Raw genomic sequence first — 27,482 nt, forward strand, 5'->3', positions numbered from 1 at the left:
TAAAGACCATTCCATTAGTCGTGTTTGTCTAAGATTTATCACTCCACATTCTGGTTGGCCATATGTTAAAACTTTGACAAACAAAATGGTAAACAACAACAAAAATAGACATGTCTGTTTATCATCTGCTGACTGGCTATTCTTGTCTCACCTCATTTAAAACCTACATTTACACTGCTTTCACCGTGCAATATAACAGTACGGCTCACATGGCAATGCTTCCCATGCTCTTTCACTTTCGAGACATAGATGGACTTATAGGTGAAGTGGAAACGTTTGCTATGCTGCTTTGGCCCACACAGAATCAGGGGAATAATGAAGGCAAAATACATAGTGAGAGAGAAACAAAAACATTTATGGACTAAAAGTTAGACTAAAAGAAAGAGATGAAAGAGTTTCTGCTGATAAACATGGTCCACCTCCCAGTCTGTCCATACCTTGAGGCGGACCTGCTCGAACAGGGCAATGGGCCGGTTGCTGAAGGTGATGGCGTTGCAGAAGCTGGCCTGTCTCTTGACGGTCCTCTGAGCCATGTCCATGACAATCTGGGAGCCCTTGGCACTAGGGTGGAAGAGCAGGGGAAAGGAGGACCTGCTGCCCCCACACTGCTGGATAGGGAGACATCTCTTGGTGGGCTTATGGTGGCAGCGGTGAGACGTGTTGGGGAAGGGGCCACCCAGAGAATCTGAAAGCAGGAAGCATAGGGGGAGTTAAGTAATGTTCTTTGTAGATATAACTAAGAGAGCAGAAAAGTATTACTGAACAAAATATAGGAACCTAAATATTTCCAGCTGTTGTCTATGGCATCCACTGTATAAATATGCACAACGTCAATATAGCAATGCATCAGCAGTACACAATCAAAACTTCCTTTCTTCAATGTTGTGATGATGACTGGGTGTATGTTCCTTTAGTAAGCATTTAACTCAAGCTCCATTTTCAGAGATCCTATCAAGGAGTGCAAACAAAATGAAATATAGTTATGTTAGTCATCTCGATTTTCTCATTAGATTAAAAAAAATAAGGATAAGAGCTGCTTGGTAGACAGAGAAAATTGTGCAGCTGTGAGAAACTCATACAAAATTAGGTCATTTCTGTAATAGGTCAAAATATTAATAAAAAATAAAAATAAACTGGAATCTCAGTTATGAACAATACACACCAACGCCTATATTTTTTGCTATTCCACATCTTGCCAATTTGGCACTGGTTTGGTCATGAGTCTTGAATATATCTACATGAGAAAATAACCGATTTTGAGAGCAGCAGTTAGCGCTGATGATAACTCTGGCAAGAACAGTCAACATTTGGAAAACAGGCAGATGTTCCCTTTCAGTCAGTCAGTCAACTTCGGTACAACACACTATGGGGAGTAGCACTCTCCCGACTTCGGTTTAAGGATCTACAATCACGCCTGACAATCCACGCCTTGCTGGAGCCCCGCCTTCCATAGGTGATAAATGTGAGGCACTGTTCTCCTACTAGTCCTCGGGCACATGTTCTCTTGACAATCGTGTAGCATTCTTTAGGGGGCTTGGTGTTTCCGATAGCGACTTCCTCTCCCGGGTGTTGCAAGACGCGAGTTGCAAGACGCGGAGATGGATTGGGTCTTATGTCTCCAGGCTCCTGTGCGCTCTGTTGCCGGTTATAGGACGCTATTCAAAGAGGGGGTGACAGGGTTCTGTGGGTATCTTCCCGCCGCCTGTGTCTGCCTCGGTTAAGCACCGCTTGCGTCTTCTCAGAAGGGTCCTGGTCCCATCTCAGTGATCCGGTCCCATGTAGACTTGAGACCAGGCTAGCTAACATGCCCTGTATAGCGTGCTAGCCAGGTAAGCTAACTCGAGGAGGCGAGCTAGCTACTGCTGGCTATTCCAGCTTCCTGAAGGTGAATTGCTTGGGTAGTTATTTTGTTTAGTATACGTATCTAGTGTTAAGTCGCTTGGTTATTCTAAACAGACCGTGCTGCGGTCAAAAGAGGCTAGCTAGCCTAGCTTAGATTAGAAGCCTCATCATGCATAACTTCCGGCTAATGAAGCTTAATATCTCCCCTCCAGCGTTATGGCAATCCCATTCATATTACAAATTCCTGAAGTTGGAGGAATGTGGGGCTTGCAGGAAACCTCCGATGAGGAAGCAGTCTCCGAGCACTTGGATTGGGTAACGCCAGGAGCGAGGGGCCTTAGCACGGGTATGAGTGACCGGTGCACCCCTTCACAAAAACATTTGTGACGCCAGTGCCCCCACGTTTGGTTACAGCCAAATGGGTGCTACGTCAGCCATTGCCAGAGCCACCTGTGTCCATTGGCTCCAGAGCAGCGCAGCGGTCTAAGGCACTGCATCTCAGTGCAAGAGGTGTCACTACAGTCCCTGGTTCAAATGCAGGCTGAATCACATCCAGCCGTGATTGGGAGTCCCATAGGGCGGCGCACAATTGGCCCAGCGTCGTCTGGGTTTGGCCGGGGTAGGCAGTCATTGTAAATAAGAAAATTGTTTGTAAGTGACTTGGCTAGTTAACAAAAAGGGTTTGGGCTTCATCCAGGCCTGACAGTCTCACAACTTAGTTTGGAAGCTTGTCCATGTTTAATGCCTCTGTTACCCCACATTCCATTGTGTTCACAGGGCTCAAGGGGTATATCAATCTCCCCATGATGGGAGTAATAACTTGGAAGTAGAGGTCACCCGATTAATCGGAATGGCCGATTTCAAGTCTTCATAACAATCGGAATGATTTTTTTTTACACCTTTATTTAACTTGGCAAGTCAGTTAAGAACACATTCTTATTTTCAATGACGGCCGAAGAACGGTGGATTAACTGCCTTGTTCAGGGGCAGAACGACAGATTTTTACCTTGTCAGCTCGGGGATTCAATCTCGCAACCTGACGGTTAACTAGTCCAACGCTCTAACCACCTGCCTCTCATTGCACTCCACGAGGAGCTTAACTGTTACGAGAATGCAGTAAGAAGCAAAGGTAAGTTGCTAGCTAGCATTAAACTTATCTTATAAAAAACAATCAATCAATCATAATCACTAGTTAACTACACATGGTTGATGATATTACTAGTTTATCTAGCGTGTCCTGCGTTGCATATAATCGATGCTGTGCGCATTCGCGAAAAAGGTACCTAACCATAAACATCAATGCCTTTCTTAAAATCAATACACAAGTATATATTTTTAAACCTGCATTTTTAGTTAATATTGCCTGCTAACATGAATTTCTTTGTGTCACTTCTCTTGCAACAGAGTCAGGGTATATGCAGCCGTTTGGGCCGCCTGGCTCGTTGCAAACTGTGTGAAGACTATTTCTTCCTAACAAAGACAGCCAACTTCGCCAAACGGGGGATGATTTAACAAAAGCGCATTTGCGAAAAAAGCACAATCGTTGCACGACTGTACCTAACCATCAATGCCTTTCTTAAAATCAATACACAGAAGTATATATTTTTAAACCTGCATATTTAGCTAAAAGAAATCCAGGTTAGCAGGCAATATTAACCAGGTGAAATTTTGTCACTTCTCTTGCGTTCATTGCACGCAGAGTCAGGGTATATGCAACAATTTGGGCCACCTGGCTCGTTGCGAACTCATTTGCTAGAATTTTACGTGATTTTGACATAACATTGAAGGTTGTGCAATGTAACAGGAATATTTAGACTCATGGATGCCACCCGTTAGATAAAATACGGAACGGTTCCGTATTTCACTGAAAGAATAAACATTTTGTTTTCGAGATGATAGTTTCCGGATTCGACCATATTAATGACCTAAGGCTCGTATTTCTGTGTTATTATGTTATAATTAAGTCTATGATTTGATAGAGCAGTCTGACTGAGCGATGGTAGGCACCAGCAGGCTCGTAAGCATTCATTCAAACAGCACTTTTGTGCGTATGCCAGCAGCTTTTCGCAATGCTTCAAGCATTGCGCTGTTTATGACTTCAAGCCTATCAACTCCCGAGATTAGGCTGGTGTAACCGATGTGAAATGGCTAGCTAGTTAGCAGGGTGCGCGCTAATAGCGTTTCAAACATCACTCGCTCTGAGACTTGGAGTAGTTGTTCCCCTTGCTCTGCATGGGTAACGCTGCTTCGAGGGTGGCTGTTGTCGATGTGTTCCTCGTTCGAGCCCATGTAGGAGCGAGAAGAGGGACGGAAGCTATACTGTTACACTGGCAATACTAAAGTGCCTATAAGAACATCCAATAGTCAAAAGGTATATGAAATACAAAAATGGTAGAGAGAGAAATATTCCTATAATAACTACAACCTAAAACTTCTTACCAGGGAATATTGAAGACTCATGTTAAAAGGAACCACCAGCTTTCATATGTTCTCATGTTCAGAGCAAGGAACTTAAACGTTAGCTTTCTTACATGGCACATTTTGCACTTTTACTTTCTTCTCCCACACTTTGTTTTTGCATTATTTAAACCAAATTGAACATGTTTCATTATTTATTTGAGGCTAAATTGATTTTATTTATGTATTTTATTAAGTTAAAATAAGTGTTCATTCAGTATTGTTGTAATTGTCATTATTACAAATAAATAAATGTAAAAAAAATATATATATTTTTCTTTCTCTTTTTCTTTAAAAATAAAAAATAAGTCGATTAATCGGCATCGGCTTTTTTTGGTCCTCCAATAAATCGGTATCGGCGTTGAAAAATCATAATCGGTCGACCTCCAGTTGGAAGATTCGCTCTCTGTCCCCAAGAGGGCACTCCTTCCCATAGGTGGGTCATTACTGGCATTCATTGCTGATTCCTGCCTGTAACTCACTAGTCCCTATGAGGTGCTTAGTGATACAGGTTATGGGTTTCTATAGGCGATTGGTTTCATTCCTAGGAATAAGATTAAATTGCGATTCACCGGTCTGTTACCACAGAAGGGGGTCAGTTTTTCAGAGCTGTCCATCCCTTTTCCAGTTGGGTTAAAAGGTGCTGTGGCACTGGTACCTATGACTGATGGGTATGAAAACTGCTATAATTAAGGTTTTCCACTGGGTCTATTTTTAATGCGCTGGGTGGCAGCTGGTTATTGGGACGCATCTTACTGCCTAAACCGGGTGAGGCTCGTTGTGACACAAGAACTCCCAAGAGGCACTGCCAATCAGAATTCATCACTGATTGCCGGAGCCCCCGAACCCAGATTAGACCAGGCTTCAGGCAAACCTTGGTGCATAAACACAGTTGTGTCAACCCAATGTTCCAGTGTTTATGGGTGTCAGAAGCATTGTGTCTTCCACATGTGGGATCAATGAACTGTCCCTTCTCCACATTCAGATACATGGTGCTAGAGTGATGTAAAGGGAAAAATAACCAAATCTCTCCCAGTCCACAATGAGGCATCCCTTCAGATGGCACTTGATTGCTCTACCGTCTGAAATTTGTTGCGCGTTCCCCATGCTTCTGCGGCGTAATCACACCGACTGTTCAAGCAGTGTTACACACATACATGCTGGTGTCCCATACTCAGTCTCAAGGCTTCATAGGAAACTGAAAACTTTTCCGACTCCATCTCAGAACATTCCGTTTCTGGGCCTCGAGTTAGAAATGCGCGATTCACTATCCCCATAAGGGGTGTCCAGGTTCTGCCTCTGATTAACCCAATTTCATCAGTGTCACGCAGTGTGTTTTCACCAGTGCCTACGCCTGCCACGCATCTCACAGCCTAATCAGTCATTTCGGGTGTCCCCGTCGAGCCTACAGAGCCTGGCCAAGGGTTGGGACCCCCAATTATTGTCAGGAGGCTCCCATGGTGTCAGTTGTACCCCGCAGGATGATCATGAAAGATGCATCCCCCAGCTAATCCAGCTCGCGGCAGGCACTCTCTTAGCAGCGTCTCTCCAGCTGGAGCAGGAGAAATTCACTAAGCAGAGCACCTTGTGTGTAATACCCAGACCACCACAATCTTGCAGGGTCAGGTCTGGGTGGTCTGCCATGGGCCATTTCATTTAGTATTCGTTGGGGGGGGGGGGCTTTAGGGTTAGGGGGGGGGGGGGGGGGGGTGTGTAGCAAAGTTGACTGACTGGAAGGTAACGTTATGACTATAACTACTGTTTGGCCCCTACCTGTTCCTGTGATCGGTGAAGAGCAGTATTAAATTGAAGGAATTAATCCGAGCCTCATGCTTATCACCTGCGGAAGGTGGGGCTTCCAGCAAGGCGCAAATTTAATTGGCCTTGTAAGGCGTGATTGTAAATCCTTTACCAACGATGTTGCACCTCGTTTCCCTCTTTCAGTGAACAGTAAGTTAGTCATGACGTTACATTTTCATCATACAATAGTTGCAAGTGGGAGAAAATGAATGAGTCATTAATGAATGTGAAATGCATGATTCCAAAGGCCCTTGAGAAGGTAGGTAACAAGAATAGGTAGCCAGGATATTAACTTTGGTGATGAACCGTAAGACTGCTAAAATACTCGTCAGAGATGGTGAAAGCGACACAGTAGTGATGGTGAGGATGACTAGCAGTTAGCTTTATGTGTAACCCAACATCTCTGGATGTGCCTAATGTTTAATTGATTGCATGAAGGCTGCATGAATGACTGTCTTTATGAACATGTTGCAGGCAGTCATCAGGAAAAACAAAGTCAATGACTAAGAGCAAGAAAATAGGATTGCCAATCAATGTGCTATTCAAAGCTTTGGGCATGTTAGAGGAAGCAGCAAATATAAATCCCAAAAACATATTGTATACATTTCCCTGAACAAGCAGAAACACGAATGTGTATAACAGGGGTTGAAAAACTACTACAAAGCTACTGTGGGGCGTATCTAACTTGTAGTAAATTAAAGAATGCATCATGGGTAATAAACGGCTCGTACACATACATCCTTCAATGCCGCTGTAATTGACTTCAAATCTACTTCTCACATCTGCCATTTTGTAAAATACTAAGCGTTAAAATCAACAGTTAGGCTACTCCCCTTGGTTAACCTAATCCCCCCCCCCATCTCTCGTCAAATCATTACAACAATGCCAAGGACACTGAGTTATCATGGAGATATTTCTGGTGAGATCATCCCAAATAATGCATTTTTCAGACAAATTTGTGGGAATGAGGCATATGTACCTCATGTACTTTTTTGACTTTCATTTAGCTGATTGTCAAATTAACAAATCAGTCACAAATAGCAGTCCTTTACCAACCTACAGACAGTATTAACTAGTAATTGTGAGGGAGCAGTTCAACACTAACCTGAAAAGCAAAATGTCTAAGGATCAACAAATAGAGAATGTTTGCATGCCTAATAAAAGATACGTGTGTGTGAAGATGTGAGTGTGTGTCTGTGCACATGTAAATGTGTGTGTGTGTGTGTCCATAGCCTAATCTAGACACATGCCCTGAGGAACAGAAAGTTATTCTTGCTCCTCAGCTCATAACTTCTAGGGGTCAAGAGCTTTTCAGACTACCCAGGAAACAAATCAATTAGGCAGCACAGGCAGCCGGTGCCACATTAAATTGGGGAGGACGGGCTCAAAGTAATGGCTGGAACMGAATAAACTGAATGGTATCTTACACATCAAACATGGTTTCCATTCACACCCTTTCAAACAGTATTATGAGCCTTCCTTCCCTCAGCAGCCTCCTGTGTTAATATTGGCAACAGAGCATCATGAGGCATTTAAGACCACAGGCTATTTGCAGCCGCTTCAATTTCAAGGCAGAAATATTGTGCGGTGGGTAAACACTCCCGTATCCAGATCCATGAATGTAAATATAGCATAATTTGAAGAGGACATCTTATCAGGAAATTAACCAAATGTGATTTTACAGAGTTTGTTTATTTGTGAAACTCTTTTAGGTTGTGGCTGCCAATAGAAATCTAATGAATTGTTTGGGCTGAACTGTCATAGGATTCTTATTTGTTAAAGTATACACTAGTGCCTTGAGGTATTCAAATTAGTCTTGGGCGGTATGCAGCTTGGCATACCTTCATACCAAACTTGTGCCATACCAGGATATTTCGGTAATACTTGCACTGAACAAAAGGGGTGCCGTTTTCAAACTGTAATCCGAAGGTTAGCAATGCTAACAAGTACATGTAAAATCCCATAGAGAATGCTAACGAGTGCATTGCAAACATTTTGTACAGTTTCTGACCTAAACTATACAAGTAACTCAAAAATGCTACTCACAGTTTGCTGTACGCACAAAACAAATATTAGCCAGTAAGGCTCTTGATCCAGAAGGAGATTCTCTGCTGTTACCAAGCGAATGCTTGATTTGGGAAGAAGCTAACCACTTAGCTAGATAGTTACTCGATTAGCAAACCAAATGCACAGCTGCAGAGCATTTTAGACAGTTATCTAGTTGTGAATTACATACTGTAATTAGATCACCCTGGCGCACGCTGCACTACAGTGAGTGACTCTCGTTGTGTGCTTGTAAACAAACTACCATACGCTTCATAATAATGTGAACGTATTGTACAAATTGACTGCAGGTATTTACTTAAAGTAGCAACAAATATTCAAATGTATAAAAACAAATTCAAAGAAATAGTTCACGGTATTGAAAAACCCTTCCGTGGCTTTTTCCACATACCTCGGTATACAGTATACTGCCCAAGCCTAATTCAAATGTCTATCCCTGGGCTACTTTAACAATGTTGAATGGTTCTCTATATACAACAATGGTCTTAAATTAAGTCAGAACAAATCAATTAAACATATTGTATTCAATTTCAAATTAAGGGCTTTACATTCAGCTGGTGCTAAGGTGGCTCAAGTATCAATGTAAAAACTGGCTCACTGGCATTTCCCAGCCCTTATGCCAGGTTCGGCAATTTACCTGTCTATCATCAGCTCGCTTGTGCTGAGGTGGGAGGGGTAGCAATATCTGAGGTGTGTCCTTAAAAACAAGTGCGAGCAGTTTTAAGACCCACAAAAAGTAGGTCTTAATGGTAATTCAGCTGATAATGATAACGCAGTTGATAATAGCATAGATTTTGAGAGCGGAAGTGCCACGCACAATGCCCATGGAAGAAGAGATGTGCCTTTTTTGCCAGTGAATCTCATATTTAGAAGCATAAAAACAAACAATTGGCATCTACCCCATTTCATTTATAAAACAAGAATAGCCTCCCCTTAATGAAGACTGGTTAAACAGCATCACATAAGTGCATATTTTTTATCCTGAACATTAGCCAAAAGTAGCCTGAATAAAGYGGTTAGATTTGCTCCATCAAGAACTGACTGAATTCAATCGTGAGTTGGTTGTGGGGGGTGGTTTGATGTGGGTGTCTGTGTGTTCGCAGGTGGGAAGAGTTAGCCAAATTATTTCACCAATTAGCTTCAGCCAGCTGGTGTGCAACCATGGCTAAATTGGTTTGACTTTGGAAAGCCTATCTCAGGGGATAGTTAGGGACTGWCAATAAATTAAACAATATAAATTAGACAATATTTTCATGTTGCACACCTTTTGGATCTCATGTTGCACACCTTTTGGACCTTTTGGATAGTTTCAATATTTGTACACTGAACAAAAACAAAAACGCAACAAGTGTTGGTCCCATTTTTCATGAGTTGAAATAAAAGATTGCAGACATTTTCCATATGCACAAAAAGCTTATTTTTCTCAAATGTTGTACACATTTGTTTACATATCTGGTAGTGAGCATTTCTCCTTTGCCAAGATAATCCATTCACCTGACAGGTGTGGCAAATCAAGAAGCTAATTAAACAACATGATCATTACACAGGTGCACCTTGAGCTGGAGACAATAAAAGGTCACTCTAAAATGTACAGTTTTGTCACAACACAATGCCACAGATGTCTCAAGTTGAGGGAGTGTGAAATTGGCATGCTGGCTGCAGGAATGTCCACCAGAGCTGTTCCAGAGACCTTAAAGTGAATTTCTCTACTAAAAGCCAACTCCAATGTCATTTTAGAGAATTCGGCAGTACGTCCAACTGGCCTCACAACCACGCCAGCCCAGGACCTCCACATCAGGCATCTTCACCTGCGGGATCTTCTGAGAACATCCACCTGGACAGCTGGATGAAACCGAGGAGTATTTCTAACTGTAATAATGCCCTTTTGTGGGGAAACAAAATATTCTGATTGGCTGGTCCTGGCTGCCCAGTGGGTGTGCCTATGCCCTTCAAGGCCTACCCATGACTGCACCCCTGCCCAGTCATGTGAAATCCATAGATTAGGGCCTAAATGAATTTATTTCAATTGATTTACTGTAACTCAGTAAAATTGTTGTGAGATATATAAATACACACACGATTTATAGTTGGTTTGAAGTCACTGTGTAAATTTACCGATGGTCCCTAACTAGCCCCATAGGGATATTCCAAGTCAACCCAAATGTACCAAAGGCAATATGATCAGGTCACGTGCAGCTGCACTCCGAATGTATTATTCATTGTGTGCCAGCTGTACGCAAAAAAAAATCAAAAAAATAACGCCCTTCATTTACGTTGAGATGCGGTCACAAACAAGTCTAAAAACGACCAAATTATCCTATTTACACTTTGCAGTAAATTTGTCGGTAGAATAAATGTTTCTGACTCATATCTATGCCACATTGGAAAACAGCCTAATGGATAGTTGGTTAAGGGGCAGTTGCTGTATAATTACAACTTGTCAACCAAAGATAATGTAGCGATAAGAAAATGTACATTTGTCATTCAGTACACTTATCCAGAGCGATTTACATTTAGTGCATTCATTTTAAGATAGTTAGGGACAACCACATATCAGTCATAGTAAGTACATTTTCTTCTCTTAGTATGTAGCTATCTGTCAGAGCTAGTAGGCCTAAGGGGGAAACAAAGTCAAGTGTTATTCACGAAAGTATAAATACCATCAGCCAAATTGCAAATACGAATTTCATTCTTGATCTAGACTACATTCACGTTTCTGCGCTAACAAAATATTGCACCGCTATAAGTGTGTGATAACGTTTGCATACATTTTACATACAATTTACACATGAAGTCATAGCTTGAGTATTCATAACACTTCCACTCATTTTCTTGCAGACTTTCTTTCCAAATGTGTGCATTACTGACCCTTAACTCTCAATATATAATCATCCTCGATTTGCCATTTCTGCTACAAGGTTTTCGTTGTAGCCTCTGACATCAGCAACGATTTGATTATTACTAAATATATGCAATCTATAGTAGAATATACCTCCCCCTCAAATATAAAATATCCTTACCGTACAAGGTATTTCTTGTTATCTGACCTCCCATGTTTAAATACAAGGCAAGTTCCTCTTCTCTGGGTTTGTTAGACCAAAAATTCAGAGACATGCGCTCCTTGGCTGTCAACATAACATAATCGGATAATTCACGATTTCGTTCTCTCCCGTTCACAGAAGTCCTAACACTTAACCCTCCGTGAGAGTAGTGGCTGTCCAAGCCGATTCACATCGGACCGACACAGATCGGATACAATAGCAGCACCACACCGCAGCGTAGAATCACATAAGGTGAAGCTTCAATAATTACCATTATCGCTATCACCAACGAAGGAGAATTCCAACTCCTTTTGAGGTCCGCGAAAAAATGACCGTATAAACAAACCTAGCCCGCCCCAAAACAAGTTGTTATGCATTGAGAGGAAGGAAACAGGCTATAGGAAATATGGATGACCTACACAGCTTTGAAAAATGCATGGAAACTCCTCCAAGTTACTTTTATCTCCCGCGCAAGTAGCCCAAACGGCCGCAAGATGGCCCTATTATTATTTTGTCATCTTACGTCTGAGTAATGTGCACAGCCAGCAATACACTCCTGTCCCCCAGTGACCGGCGTCGTAAATCATACCCACTGCGCAAAAACTGGTTGAGTTGTTTCTACGTCATTTCAACCAAAATAATCAAATCAAATTTTATTTTATTAGTCACATGCGCCAAATATAACAGGTGTAGTAGACCTTACAGTGAAATGCTTAATTACGAGCCCCTCACCAACTTTGCAGTTTCAAAAAATACGGATAAGAATAAGAGATACAAGTAACAAGTAATTAAAGAGCAGCAGTAAACAAATATATATATATACAGGTGGATGCCGGTACAGGTAATCAAGTTGATGACGTTAAATCACCGTGGAAAACTGATTGGATTTGTAAAAAGTAATCAACACAATGGAATTTCGTATTATTTTCACCTAAATCCGATGACATGGTGATTTGTTTTTTTATTTCACCTTGAATTCACGTTATTTGACAACTCAACCAAATTTAAATCTAAACATTGAACTGATGTATGTGCCCAGTGTGTCCTCCCTTCAGGCTGCTAAGGCGTCAGTTTCCTCCTTAACTCAATTTAATGGCTGCTCTGTGGAAACAACTGCCAAAATATTAATATGTGTTAATAAAATACAATTTTCCACCACCATTTTCGGATTTTCAGACAACTTCCGGATGGTGCGTGACTGTTGCTTACCCCTGGCTGAACAACATCAGGAAGTAGCATTAGACACCCTAGCATGGTGGTGGAAAATTGTGTTTTATTTAGACAGTACACATATTTTGACAGTTTTCTTTCCACCAACGAGCCATTCAATCGAGTTAAGGAGGAAACTGATGCATTTGCAGCCTGAATGGAGGATGTTTCATGTAAGAACCAGTCCAAGGGGTACAAGAGTTTATTCCCGGCTGTGCACATTAAAGTCGGACGTAAGACGAAGTAAAAGGAATAATACCGCCATCTTGCGAATGGTTGGGCTACTGCACAAGTTGAATGGATAAAACCAGCCACAATGCATGTCAATTGTATGCCTCGTGTAGCTTACATTTTTAGGTTGATATTAATGAAGACATTAATTAACAAATCAATGTGTCTATGAACAGTGTAAATATAAACCTGCATCAGGTGTTAATAGGGCTGACCCCATTTAGTCGACTGGTTGATTGATAGGCTGTTGGTCGACCAAGATTGTTTTAGTGGAGCAGTGGCAAATATATAAAACAAATGTATGGCACACGAGACACCTGTCTGATTCACGCCTGTCTCAGTGGACTAATTCATTGTGAAGGCCGCGGGGGTGGCACACCAGTATCACATTTACTGTTCATTCCCATAATTTATAATCTACAATGTTTGTTTTTTTACGGTCATTTCTGTTAATGCATTCAATATATGTATTATTATTACAGTCTTACCGTTGTCATTGTAGGAATGGACACGTTGTTTGCAGAGCGCACAACCTACGCTACACTTGTGAGCTTTTTTTTTGTCCATTTCATTCCATTTACAAGTTGTCAATTTATTAATTGTCTTTTGTTTGGAGCGCTCCTGTCAATCTTGAGTAAGGACAAGCATCTGATTACGCATAAAAGTAGTCCTAGGCTACCTGGCCTAATTACAAATGTAGGCCTGTAAATGTGCCCATTTGGGGAGCTGATACTATTTCTGATTGTCTTAAATCACCATCACTCCTCAAAGTAATCATTCTTCGCCTCAAACAGTAAGTACAAAATCTGTTTTTACATCCATTGAGAATGACAATAGTTCCTCAATATTGCCTATTTGAAAACTATTTCCAGCTCTTTCAATAACCACTCAGCATGAAAGGGGAACAAATGTCATGCTCTGAGCCGGTGAAAGGCTTAATTTATGACGTTAACTGACTACTTCTTATCTCTTGGGCATATAGTCTACAGCTAGACGTCTGTCTGTCCGTCCGGAGCTCACTGATGTGGGAAACTCGGAGGGCCCAGAATATTTTATACAATGTTGCAAGATTGCTAGCATAATCGAGCTGGACCAAGTTAATAGTGCGTAGCCAATGTGATTTATAGGATATTTATTATCAGTATATGTTCTACCAGCAGGCTGCAATCTTTTTATTTGTTGGTTTATGTAGGCTATCTTTTCATATTGGCAATGGCAATATAAGTTACTTTTAGATTTGTATAAATTTCATTTAGATATAATTTTGATTAACCACATGGTATTGATTTTGAGATATGAAGACTTTATTATAAATGAAACTGTTCCATGAAAATCAAAACTGGCACGCAGATCAGTAGAAATGGTATGATAACTTGGCACTTTAAATGGAAAAGGTTGCCTATCGCTGGTGTAGCCTATTACCGGCAACTGTAGGAGCATAATGGCAGAATCTGCGAAGACCAGCAACAGCGGGCAGTTGGAGGATCGGGAACAGTTTTTTTTCTTCTGGTTAGGCTATACTGATCTCTGGCTCCATCTATAATTAGTGTGTCTTAATTTTTAATCGCAGTGCTGAAAGCATCAAACAAGCTCAGTAGCCTTCATATAGTTTATTTTATTCAATCATAGGGTGTGTCTATATATGGAAAAAGGCCTCCGCACAAGCTCTGATATTGGTTGCACTTTCACTGTGTCAGGTATATACCTTGCTAAGCTATATGTAGCCTAGTAGAAATGATCCAGACTGAACAAATGTTACTAAAAATGGTGCACAACTTTGGGATTTGTTATGCTCATGTGAGCCCATTTTTAACACTGATGCATTTTGACAGGTTTGACTGTATAGCAACTACGATGCCCATAGACAGCTAGCTGCGGGCTGGAGCTGAATAAAATTATTGAAGATACCAAGAAAAGCAGAGCTGTGTTGTGAACACCAGTAATCAAGTCAGGTAGGCTGCACACACATGCTTTTGTAGACTTGTATCATTAAATGTAGGAGTGATGAGCCCTGGTTACCATTTTTCCCAAAGAAAATGGGAGTGATTTGTTGGTTATTTGACAAAGCAAATCAGCCACTTGTTACAGTGTAGGTCTGCTCTGCAGTGTCTGGGTCCAACCATGCCAAGTTGACATCATCACAGCCCCGGCTCTCAATGGGCACTTCTCTGAATTTTCTTTGTCACCTCAGCCATTACATAATGCATGTAACAAGCCAGCCTTCAGATACTGTACGTAGCTTGGCTAGCAGCAGCGGTAGTATTAATACACTGGTTGAAGACATACTGGTTAATTAGACATGTGTTTGACTGACAGGTGAGTTTGTCAGAAACAGCATATCTTTAGCCACCTCTGCCTGCCCAGTTGTTGTCAACTGTTGTTGTCAATAGTCATCCAAAGCACAATGACAGAATGGAAATCAGAGAAAAATGTATCCATTCTTTACTTGACAATATGTTCGCTTGACCTCTGATGATGGATTGTGCGGTTTATTTATAAGAAAGTTCACAAAACACTCTTGACTCAGGAAATGAAATAAAAAGAGAATAACAGTGCACTTGGAGGATGTTTTCATGTGGGATGGAGACCCCTGTGGCGATGACATTTATTGTTAACATCACTTGACTTTGAAAATATGATTGGGCATTTTCTGATCATAGGATGAGCATTGTAAACATGTAGGACAACATGGCCTGGAGTGGAATAAATATCTCTGCACTGCATGCCGTTTAGGCACGCTTTTGAAATGAGCTGAATCAGTCAACAAAAAGTATGGATTTCAAAAACAACCTTGAAGATAATTAAATAGATACCCTTAAAACTAGCATGGAAAATTACCTATAACATTACCAGTGGTGTAGTGGTGCCTGAAGAAGTGGGTATACTCTTTTGCCATACATTTCCAATTCTATGACGAACAGCAGTGTGTAGGAAGGAGATTCCTATGTGTGCAAGAGGACATGAGACAAAGGAATGTGTAGTATCGGTGGAAAAAGATTTGTGTGTTAATTCATGGTGCGGGAGATCAGAATTGTCCAGTGAGAAAAAGGCAGGTTGAGGTTGGCCAGGATGTAAGTAGTACAGAAGGTGTTGTATGCTGAGGCAGTGAAGAGCGCAGCAGAGGAAGATGGGTCCAGGGCAAGGGATCCTAAGAYAATCCCTGTGAGTAGGTCGAGGCCAATAGAGAGTGATAGGAGCAATGTGCGTTATTTGCATTCATAGCCATAGAAATCAACTGTACCACAGAAATGGAACGTAAATCACAGAAAATAGATGTTATGGTGGCAGCTGCAAAGAAATACTTGGCTGTATGAAATTTTACTGCAGAAGAGTTACAATGTGTGTTGAGCGATAGTGTCTGTCCTCCCAGGCTGCTGGGCTGACGTAGGATCAGATGGGGCCAAAGTAGTTGAACAGTGGTGAGCTTTTAATGGGTGTAGGGTTAGTTGTTAGGGCATTTTTTCATCTCTTTTCCCCTTTTTCCCTCCCATTTTTGTTACAAAGTGTAATGAATTCACACTCCAGAACCGTAGGCTGACACACAGTCCACACAGTAGGTGGTGGCATGCACCTCTAACGTATGTTTGCGGACTGCCATAATACTATAGCAGAAGAAGAAGAATCCTTTTCATCGACCAGAAGAGGGTTTGGCCTATCATTAGCATCACTATATTTTTTCTGTTCCTTAATTGTTTGAAAACTGGACTTCATATCATGAGGCTTGTTTTACCTTGATTCAAAGTAGCCTATAGCCAAAATCCCACCGTAGAAACGTGGAGGCAATTATTTTATAAAGACTTTTTCATATGAGCTCTCCTGTTCTATTTGTTTTCAAATAAACGTTAATTTTCTAGCAGTCAAATGCATTATCCTAGTCATATTAGCAACCCATGATAGTTGTTGCTTCTTTAGCACTCCCCTATTTCTAAATTTCTAACGGATATTTCCATCTCTGTCCATGTGCAGTGTGCATTTGATGTGTTTTCCTGCAAATTAGATTTGAAATTACTGGCCACTTTAATAAATGGAACACTAGTCACTAATAATGTTTACATATCTTGCTTTACTCATCTTATACAGTGGTTCTTCCTGCGCAAAATTTTATGGCACGTTATTTAATTGTCAGCCATTGTTGCCATTAATGCTAGTTAGTGCTAGTTTGACCACCAGAGGGCACTTTGAGAAGCATTTGACTGTATTCAATATTGGCTATACTAGAGAATTTAAAACCTTTTTTGTGAGAACATAGTATATGGGATTGATTTTAAATTTAGCTTAATTAATTTGATTAATATTATGGTGTTTCTATTCCAAGAAAAACGAAAAAGGAAACCCTTAGCATTTCCATTAGGAAAATATGGCGCTGTACAATGTGACCGTTTCCACACCCTAATTGTAGACTGACCAATAACCAAACGGAGATTTGGTGGGAAAAAAATCGGATTTATCAAGACCAGTCCCCATGCTTGTCTCAGAGCAGCGCGAAACGGTGATGAAATAGTTGACCACACCGGGTAGGCTATTGCTTCAAATCCTATTATAACAATTGGATGACGGCCGGCCAGAACATAATAAGTATATAATATTAGCACAATTAATTGGCCCACACTACAAATTTAACATGTTTAAAACCTGTTATGGCTGCAGCCCGACGCCGGTACACCTATGACAACATCCAGCTCAAGTGCAGGGCGCGAAATTCAAAATCTATTTTTTTTAAATATTTAACTTTCACACATTAACAACTTCTTGCAACTATAGGGGGTGCTGTTCCGCATTAGCATATTTTGGTCTCCAAATTAAACGGCCTATTGCTCAATTCTTGATCGTACAATATACATATCCTTACTAATATTGGATAGAAAACACTGTCTAGTTTCTAAAACCGTTTGAATTATGTCTGTGGGTGACCCAGAACTCCCTCTACAGCAAAAATCCTGACATGACTTGCGAAGGTCTGAGAATTATCCTCTGATCTGGGTTCAGTTTTAAAGCCTGTGTATATCCTATGGCTGGAATTGAACTGCACCCGCCTTCCCCTGGATGTCAGTAACCAATGAGAAGTGGAATGGTCTGTCTGCGTAGCTGTCCGAGGTTATAAAGCCGGATGGAACGAGAGTACCTTTCTTTGTCTGTTGTCATGGCGCTCTGCAAAGTAGGATGAATTTTGGAACGCTCAGTTATCGACCAGAGATGTATCCGTCTGTAATTTAATTAAATATAGGTGTTAGAAACATCATAACGATGTTATTTGAAACGATTTATATCAGTTTATGCGAGTATAGTGCTATTTTTCTGAATTTCCTTTGTATCTAGTTTGAGGATTTGGACATGTGTGTGCGACATAGCTAATGGTAGCAGCTAGTTCCAAAGGGAAGAGGACGTTTTACAACAAGCAACTATTCTTTTGAAGAAAAGACACATTGCCCAAGATACTGATGGAAGCTCGTCCAAAAGTAGGAACTATTTATGATGTTATTATGTATTTATGTGGAAAAATGTCATGTGTTTTGCGCGCCACTTTTGCAGCACTGGTCTGGCTGCAACGCACACTATATGTTAGTAACGTTAATTTTAAAAATCTAACATAAGCGATTGCATTAGAACTAATTTATCTTTCGATTGTTGTCCAACTTATATTTTTTTAGTCAAGTTTATGAATAGTATTTTTATAAGAATAGGCGCTAATCAAATGGCGCCGGCCAGAAACATGCATGTTTGTAGTGATTACATAGTATAACCACGATTTGTGCTGCTAAATATGCACATTTTCGAACAAAGCTATATGCATTGTGTAATATGATGTTACAGGTCTGTCATCTGATGAAGTATATCAAGGTTAGTCAATTATATATCTTTTGTGGGGTTGTTACGATCGCTAACATTTACAGCTGGTAAATGCGGTTGTGATTCTGGCTATTGTGGTACGCTCATATAATGCTATATTGTGTTTTGCTGAAAACACTTAGAAAATCTGAAATATTCTCTGGATTCACAAGATCTGTGTCTTTCGATTGCTGTAGGCTGTCTATTTTTCTGGATGTTTTAGGATGATTCTTTTGGAATTGACGTCGGTCTCAGTAATTATTCCGGCTGCTTCCAACGCTATTTCAGATTGCAGCTGCAATGTAGAACTGTGGATTTCTACCTGAAATATGCACTTTTTTCTAACAAAAACCTATCCTATACATGAATATGTTATCAGACTGTCATCTGAGAGGTTTTTTTTCTGGTTAGTGGCTATCAATATCTTAGTTTAGCCGAATTGGTGATAGCACCTGAAGTAGTAAGAAACTGATGGAGTTAGAAAAGTGTGTATTTTGCTAACGTGTTTAGCTAATAGATTTAACATATTTTGTCTTCCTGTAAACATTTTAAAAATCTGAAATGGTGGCTTTATCACAAGATCTGTATCTTTCATCTGGTGTCTTGGACTTGTGATTTAATGATATTTTAGATGCTACTATCTACTGTGAAGCTATGCTAGCTATGCTAATCAGTGTGTGGGGGGTGGGGGTGATCCCGGACCCGGGTAGAGGCTCGTTAGGTTAACAAGTCCAATACAGCATTGAAAGATAATCTCTGTCAATCCAGCAACATGTCCGATTTTTTAAATGTTTTACAGAGAAAACCACATATTTTATGTTGCTCACCACCAAATAAAAAGACAGACATTTTTCACAGCACAAGTAGGATGCAAGTAGCATGCACAGCCAACCTAACTAACCTAGAACCAACTAATAACCTAGAAAAAACTACTCAGATGACAGTCCTATAACATGTTACACAATAATCTATGTTTTGTTCAAAAAATGTGCATATTTTAGCTATATCAGTTTTACTTACTGCTACCATCATAGCTACAGTCAGAAATCGCACGGGAGTAGCCAGAGAAAATACAGACACCAACGTCAACTACTAATTCACACATATAAACTTTTCAGACAATATATGTGGTGGATAGCTAATGAAGACAAAGATTTCGTGATAGAGCCAATATTTCCGATTTTTGAAGTGTTTTACAGCGAAAACACAATATATCGTTATATTAGCTTACTACAATAGCTAGCACACAGCAGCGTTGATTCTAGTCAAACGGTAGCATAGCACAGTTCGACAGATATATGAAAAAGCATCCCAAATTGGGTCCTTATCTTTGTTGATCTTCCATCAGAATGTTCTCCAAGGGGTCCTTTGTTCAGAACCGTCTTTATTTCGATCCAGAACGAACGATTTCCCTCTTGAATTAGCAAGCACACTGGCCGTGCGTTGCTAACCTCTCGTTCTTGAACCAATTCTTGCGWCGCATCACGTCTAAAGTCCAGAATAAATTTCAATAATATAATTAAACTATATTGAAAAAACATACTTTAGGATGATATTGTGACATGTATCAAATAAAATCGAAGCCAGAGATCATATTCACCTTTAACGAGTGTTTTCCAGGAGCCGAGTCCAGGTCCTACTTCGCGCCCAGAAAAAAATATAAAGTGCGCAAGTCTCACTCCAGGAGGTTGTGTTCAATCCCAGGACGAGATAATCAAGTCATTTCTGCTCTCACTTCCGCATGACACCCAGGGGAAGGCGTATGACGTGTTTCTACAGTCCTAAGTGACATGCCCTTTTATAGACAAGGTCTTGAAGAGAGACATCGATTTTGGAAATCTCACTTCCGGATAGGAAATGGGCTGTAAAAAGAGTTCTGTTCCACTTAGAGAAATAATTCAAACGGTTTTAGAAACTAGAGACTGTTTTCTATCCAATAGTAATAATAATATGCATATTGTAAGAGCAAAAATTGATTAAGAGGCCGTTTGAAAATGGGCACATATTTTCCAGTTTTTCAATACGCCCCCTGCAGCCATAAATTAACACACATGATTAGTACATAATAAATTCAGTGACAAGATCATTTTGATCTGATTACACTCATAAAATCACTGTCTCTATTAAATTATTATTTTAGTTTATTTCTCTGTGCGTTGATTGGTGGGGAAAACCAGGTCTAGTATGTAGCCCACTGTAGGCTACACTACTTTTTTAACGTCAACATTTGTTCAGAACAATTTGCTTGATAGCAAGATAAAATGTTGCTCTCAAAAAATATCAAGAATAAAGGTGGATAATGAAAATCTAAGTGTCAGAAGAATGTTCAAAGATATGCGTTCATCTCTCCATCTTTTCCCAATGCCAAGCCAGTGTGTCTTATTTACAATGAAAATATCGCTGTTTGCAAATAATTCAATCTTGACAAATTCTGAATCTAAGCATAGAACTTCAGTGGCCTTCCCGCCCCATATAGAGGCCCTACACAGAAACATTGAATCGTTAACTGCAAGCTGCACACTTTTTTTTTTGCGGACATATTCTGTAACTTAAACAGATTAAATCTGCAGTTACAAGGAAGAGGGAAACAGTCGTGGACATGGTGGAGAAATTTGAGGCCTTTACTAGGAGCTTGAGCTGTTCAATTTGGACTTGTCATCTGGGAGGCTACTGCACTTCAGCACACTGAAGAAACGACAGGCAGAGGGACCAGGCCACAGCATTGTCACAGAGGTGATGGAAGATTTCATCAAGCAGCTGAGGGACAATTTATCCACCAGATTTGAAGACTAGAACATGCCCAATGATATCATTGCGTTTGTACGTGATCCTCTCACAGTCCACCCTGGTGGAGAATTCTCCTCCCTTGCTAAGACAACGATACCCTCGCTGGATGAGGTTTTTTAAATGGAAATATGACCTCTTGCACTGAGATGCAGTGTCTTAAGACCACTGCGCCCCTCGGGAGCCATGATCAATATATATTGTCCTGCTAATAGCCCATCCTAGAAACGTTGTTTGCAGAATTCACAGCCTGCTACGCTTGTGAAAACCAAAATGCCTCCAGCTGTCCATCACTACTGTAAATAAAATCACAGAATATCTAAGGGGCTTTATAATGCAGGGTTAATAATAATAAGAATTATGATACTTTTCCCCCTTCCACTTGTTAAAAGTTCCAATTGATAGTTAAAAAATATATATATATTGTATTATTTGTTCTGTCTTTTCTGGTGGATTAAACTGAAATTGCAACCAYCATTCTATGGTTTATTTAAATTTATAGAGATCCTGGTCATGGTGCTACAGTATGTTGTTACAGCAAAATCAAAGTGAGGACAATTGGCAATCTGCTGTATACTTATGGCCTATTGTAACCTGAGTCACACCTTTCAGTACTCCTCAGCCCACCCCAAACTCCACCTTAACACAGTTACCATTCAAAAACAAGCTGTTTATCTGAACAAAAATTCCAGAAATACTCATAAAACGTTGATCAAAGATACAAGTGTTATACATGGAATTTTAGATCCACTTCTCCTTAATGCAACCGCTGTGTCAGATTTAAAAAAAATCTTTACTGACAAAGCAAATCATGCAATAATCTGAGTACGGCGCTCAGAGCCCAAACCAGCCAAAACGATATCCGCCATATTGTGCAGTCAACAGAAGTCAGAAATAACATGATAAATATTTACTTACCTTTGATGATCTTCATCAGAATGCACTCCCAGGAATCCCAGTTCCACAATAAATATTTGTTTTGTTCGATAATGTCCATTTATGTCCAAATAGCTACTTTTATTAGCGCATTTTGTAAACAAATCCAAAGTCATGAAGCGCGTTCACTAGGAGCAGACAATGTCAAAAAGTTCCGTTACAGTCCGTAGAAATATGTCAAACGATATATAGAATCAATCTTTAGGATGTTTTTAACATAAATCTTCAATAATGTTCCAACCGGAGAATTCCCTTGTCTTTAGAAAAGCAATGCAATGRGAGCTACCTCTCACGTGAACGAGCGTCACGAGCCTGTGGCACTCTGCCAGACCACTGACTCAGAGCCCTTATGAGCCCCTCCTTTACAGTAGAAGCCTCAAACAAGTTTTTTTAAGACTGTTGACATCTGGTGGAAGCCTTATGAAGTGCAACATGACCAACATCCCACTGTATCTTCAATAGGGAATGAGTTGAAAAACGACCAACCTCAGATTTCCCACTTCCTGGTTGGATTTTTTTCTCAGGTTTTTGCCTGCCATATGAGTTATGTTATACTCAGACATCATTCAAACAGTTTTAGAATCTTCAGAGTGTTTTACATCCAAATGTACTAATACTATGCATATATTAGCAACTGAGACTGAGTAGSWGGCCGTTTACTCTGGGCACCTTATTCATCCAAGCTACTCAATACAGCCATAATAAATTTAAATTAGCAGATTAGGGCTTTCAGGAGGAATGGAAAATCTACTGGAGACTTTAAAAAAATACTGGTAGACTTGGGGATTTTGGTCACGGACAGTGCTATTCGCAAACACTATCATCAGATGCCTGTGTTACGCCTAACGTGAAAGCCTGGGAAAATGAACAGGTACAGTAGGCTAKAATACTGTAAAGTAGGCCTAATAATGCTTAAATAAATCGACTGCTGGTGTTTACTGTATGCTGCACATTTTTACATTGTATTCCATTCCCAGCAAGACTATTCAAGCTATTGAATCAATAATGGATGAAGATGAGCGCTCGGCAAAGGCCATCTGTAATCTGCTGGCATCACAGCACAACATCTACATCGCTCTAATCGCAGTCAGAAGACAGTTGAAGAAACTTGCGTGGACTTATGGAAAGGCTTGGTAAGACATTTTATATACAGTTGAAGTCGGAAGTTTACATACACCTTAGCTAAATGCATTTAAACTCAGTTTTTCACAATTCCTGACATTTTAATCCTAGTAAAAATTCCTTGTTTTAGGTCAGTTAGGATCACCACTTTATTTTAAGAATGTGAAAAGTCAGAATAATAGTAGAGTGATTTATTTCAGCTTTAATTTCTTTCATCACATTCCCAGTAAGTAAGAAGTTTACTTACACTCAATTAGTATTTGGTAGCATTGCCTTTAGATTGTTTAACTTGGGTCAAACGTTTCGGGTAGCCTTCCACAAGCTTCCCACAATAAGTTGGGTGAATTTTGGCCCATTCCTCCTGACAGAGCTTGTGTAACTGAGGCASGTTMATAGGCCTCCTTGCTCGCACATGCTTTTTCAGTTCTGCCCACAAATCTTCTCTAGGATTGAGGTCAGGGCTTTGTGATGGCCACTCCAATACCTTGACTTTGTTGTCATTAATCCATTTTGCAACAACTTTGGAAGTGTGCTTGGGGTCATTGTCCATTTGGATGACCAATTTGCGACCAAGCTTTAACTTCCTGACTGATGTCTTGAGATGTTGCTTCAATATATCCATAATTTTCCTACCTCATGATGCAATCTATTATGTGAAGTGCACCAGACCCTCCTGCAGCAAAGCACCCCCACAACATGATGTTGCCACCCCCATGCTTCACGGTTGGGATGGTGTTCTTCGGCTTGCAAYCCTCTCCTTTTTTCCTCCAAGTGAGGGTGGTCATTATGGCCAAACAGTTATATTTTTGTTTCATCAGACCAGAGGACATTTCTCCAATAAGTATGATCTTTGTCCCCATGTGCAGTTGCAAACCGTAGTCTGGCTTTTTGGAGCAGTGGCTTCTTCCTTGCTGAGCGGCCATTCAGGTTCTGTTGATATAGGACTCGTTTTACTGTGGATACAGATACTTTCGTACTGGTTTCCCCCAGCATCTTCACAAGGTCCTTTGCTGTTGTTCTGGGATTGATTTGCACTTTTCGAACCAAGGTACGTTCATCTCTAGGAGATAGAATGCGTCTCCTTTCTGAGCGGTATGACGGCTGCGTGATCCCATGGTGTTTATACTTGCGTACTATTGTTTGTACAGATGAACGTGGTACCTTCAGGCTTTTGGAAAGAACCAGACATGTGGAGGTCAACAACAACAAAAAATCTGAGGTCTTGGCTGATTTCTTTTGATTTTCCCATGATGTTAAGCAAAGAGGCACTGTGTTTGAAGGTATGCCTTTAAATACATCCACATGTACACCTCCAATTGACTCAACTGATGTCAATTAGCCTATCAGAAGCTTCTAATGCCATGACATCATTTTCYGGAAATTTTCCAAGCTGTTTAAAGGCACAGTCAACTTAATGTATGTAAACTTCTGACCCACTGGAATTGTGATACAGTGAAATAATCTGTCTGTAAACAATTGTTGGAAAAATGACTTGTGTCATGCACAAAGTAGACGTCCTAACCGACTTGCCAAAACTATAGTTTGTTAACGAGAAATATGTAGAGTGGTTGAAAAACGAGTTTTAATGACTCCAACCTAAATGTATGTAAACTTCCGACTTCAACTGTGTATATGTATATTTTTCAGAACATTAATGATGTGTATTCTCTTGTTTTGTACTGTTCTGTAGTTTCGACCCAGTGATTCGTCTGACAAACAAAGAACTTCGCGACCAGGCATGGATCAAAGCTGGCGAGACATTCAATGACACCATCTTCAAAGACTAATCAACGGTGACCCTTGAGCAATTTGCTCAAAATTGCCACAGAAAAAAGGAAGAAGATCAAGCAAGCCGAGTCCCAAGCATCCCCTTATTAATGAAAGCATAAAGGTGTTGATGAAGAACTGTTAGGGCCAAATTGGGGGATTTTCACACCTACAGAAGCCGGGCTATGAAGAGTCTATTGTCCTGCTAATACAAAACATTGTTTGCATGATGGACTACACCTGCTACAGTACACTTGTGCAAAACAAGTTTTCAAACACTTGTTTGAAAACAGCCTCCAGCTGTCCATCAAAATGCCTCCAGCTGTCCAGCATCTTGTTTACATTCTTTATTGTATCCACAATGTCAAATACTTTGTATTACTTTTAGAGCTTGGGATTTACAAATGTGCGCTGTGAGAATATCTAATAATAATAATTGCCTTGTAAATAAGGATGCATTATGAAAGGAAAATGACATGCGGAAGAGACAGTGGTAATATTTTTCCTTTTAGAGACTATAATACTATACATGGCGTCCATGTCATTTTCGTTTCTCTTAGAATAAAAATCTTAGTATAACAACCGTTTTAGTAAGTAATATGRTACAGTCCAGTTACAGCTTGTTCTGATCAAGTAGAGTGTGTGTGCAGGACAGAGGAATCGCAATTCTTACGCTATTGTTCAGGAGTAACAGAAAATTGCGTGTCAATTAATAAACCCATGTGCCAATGAAAATATCTCTTCCCAACTATTTTGCAATCTATATGGCTCTTCGCTAATAATTACATTTAGAAGATTGGAGTATTCAAAATTAATATCTAAGGGGCATTTTTTGTTAGGGCAAATCTGGAAAATAACATGTGTAAGAGACGGTGGTAATATTTTTCCTTTTATACTTAATTGTGTGGCAATGGTGCGTCGCCCTATGGGACTCCCAATCACGGCCGGATGTGATACAGCCTGGATTCGAACCTGGGACTGTAGTGATGCCTCTTGCACTGAGATGTGCAAGAGGAATCACTGTAGGCTACTGTAGGCTACACAATGAGAACATATGGAAAAATAAATAATGAAATGTTAATTATATAGAGCAGCCAGTGTTGGCCCGAGCCCAGTCATCATCAAGAGAAATGCTGGACCCTATGTCAGAGAGGGTTTTTTGTGACCACATGTCTATTGTTTTGCTAATAGCCCTTGTGAAAACATGTTTTCAAATGGCCTCCAGGGCCGACAGAGAAGTTCCTTACTTTCCCTCGCCTTCCACTTGCCTCTTACATTTATTCCCATAGTAATTCGTTATGGTTTGCATTGTAAATGAGGGCGTAAACTGGGTCAAGATGTCAGCAGAGTAAGTAAACCGTTATGTAGTAAAATAAAGTAAATGTATATACTGTATTCTTTACTATTCTACTGTATCTTAGTCCATGCCGCTCTGACATTGCTCGTCCATATGTTTATATATTCTTAAATCCATTCCTTTACTTAGATTTGTGTGTATTGGGTATATGTTGTGAAGTTGTTAGATATTACTGCTGTAACGGAGACGCTGTGAGTCGAGAAGCAGGTGACACGTTTAATTAAACAACAAACGAGACAACATAACAGTGGCGTTTACGCATGAACACAGGAACAGTACTGACTGAGGAGGGAACCCAAGGGAGTGACAGATATATAGGGGAGGTAATGGAGTCCAGGGGAGTATCATGATGATCTGCAGCTGTGCGTAATGATGGATGCCAGGTGTGCGTAATGGTGGATCCCAGGACCGGTGGTTAGTATAACGGTGACGTCGAACGGGAGTAGACATGACAACTGCACTGTCGGAAACACAAGCAATTCGCTACACCCGCAARAACATCTGCRWAACACATGTATGTGATCATTAAAATTTGATTTGGAACATTTGCGTGTAAGCCTATCGTTGTGTGTACATTGCTGTGCCTAAAATGTGAAGAAATAAAAATGTATCAACATTTGAAGCTAAACCTTCTGTTTTGTCACACCCTGATCTGTTTCACCTGTCTTTGTGCTTGTCGTCACCCATCTTCCTCATTYTACCTGTGTTCTGTCTGTTGCCAGTTCGTCTGGTCAGTGTGTTTTTCTGTCTCCCTGCTTTCTCAAGTTCTGTTTCCTAGTTTTCCTGSTTCTGACCATTCTGCCTGTCCTGAGCCTGTCTGTTGTTCTGGACCTTATTGACTCTGCCCTGGATTACGGACCTCTGCCTGCCTTTGACCTGTCTTTTGCCTGCCCCCTGTTTGGGTCAATAAACATATGTGACTCTAGCTGTCTGGGTCTTATCCTGAGTTGTGATTGTTCTTCCCATCAAGGAAAAACCTGAGTGCCAATATTCATCAGCCACGTTCCAGTAAAATGGGGTRCAAATATGCCCCTAGATGTTAGGGT

General features: G+C 40.5%; 1 protein-coding gene and 1 long non-coding RNA gene across 2 annotated transcripts in view; one reads left to right on the forward strand and one right to left on the reverse strand.

Moving 5' to 3' along the window:
- LOC111977486 (E3 ubiquitin-protein ligase NEURL1-like) overlaps nucleotides 1-11,695 on the reverse strand; it is a 68,386-nt gene extending 56,691 nt beyond the window's left edge. Inside the window, exons 1-2 of the mRNA XM_024006921.2 lie at nucleotides 11,184-11,695; nucleotides 438-685 (exon numbers count right to left, since the gene is read on the reverse strand). Of these exons, the coding sequence (XP_023862689.1) occupies nucleotides 438-685; nucleotides 11,184-11,298 (363 nt within the window). The 5' untranslated portion in view covers nucleotides 11,299-11,695. The remainder of the gene's footprint in view (nucleotides 1-437; nucleotides 686-11,183) is intronic.
- A 708-nt stretch (nucleotides 11,696-12,403) lies between these two features.
- Nucleotides 12,404-27,029, forward strand: LOC111978645 (uncharacterized). The gene is made up of 4 exons (XR_002879197.2): nucleotides 12,404-13,437; nucleotides 14,477-14,596; nucleotides 23,168-23,323; nucleotides 25,003-27,029. It is a non-coding gene; the product is annotated as an uncharacterized lncRNA (long non-coding RNA).
- The last annotated feature ends 453 nt before the right edge of the window (nucleotides 27,030-27,482 follow it).

The sequence above is a fragment of the Salvelinus sp. IW2-2015 genome, linkage group LG18 (assembly GCF_002910315.2).
Source record: "Salvelinus sp. IW2-2015 linkage group LG18, ASM291031v2, whole genome shotgun sequence".
NCBI lineage: Eukaryota > Metazoa > Chordata > Actinopteri > Salmoniformes > Salmonidae > Salvelinus > Salvelinus sp. IW2-2015.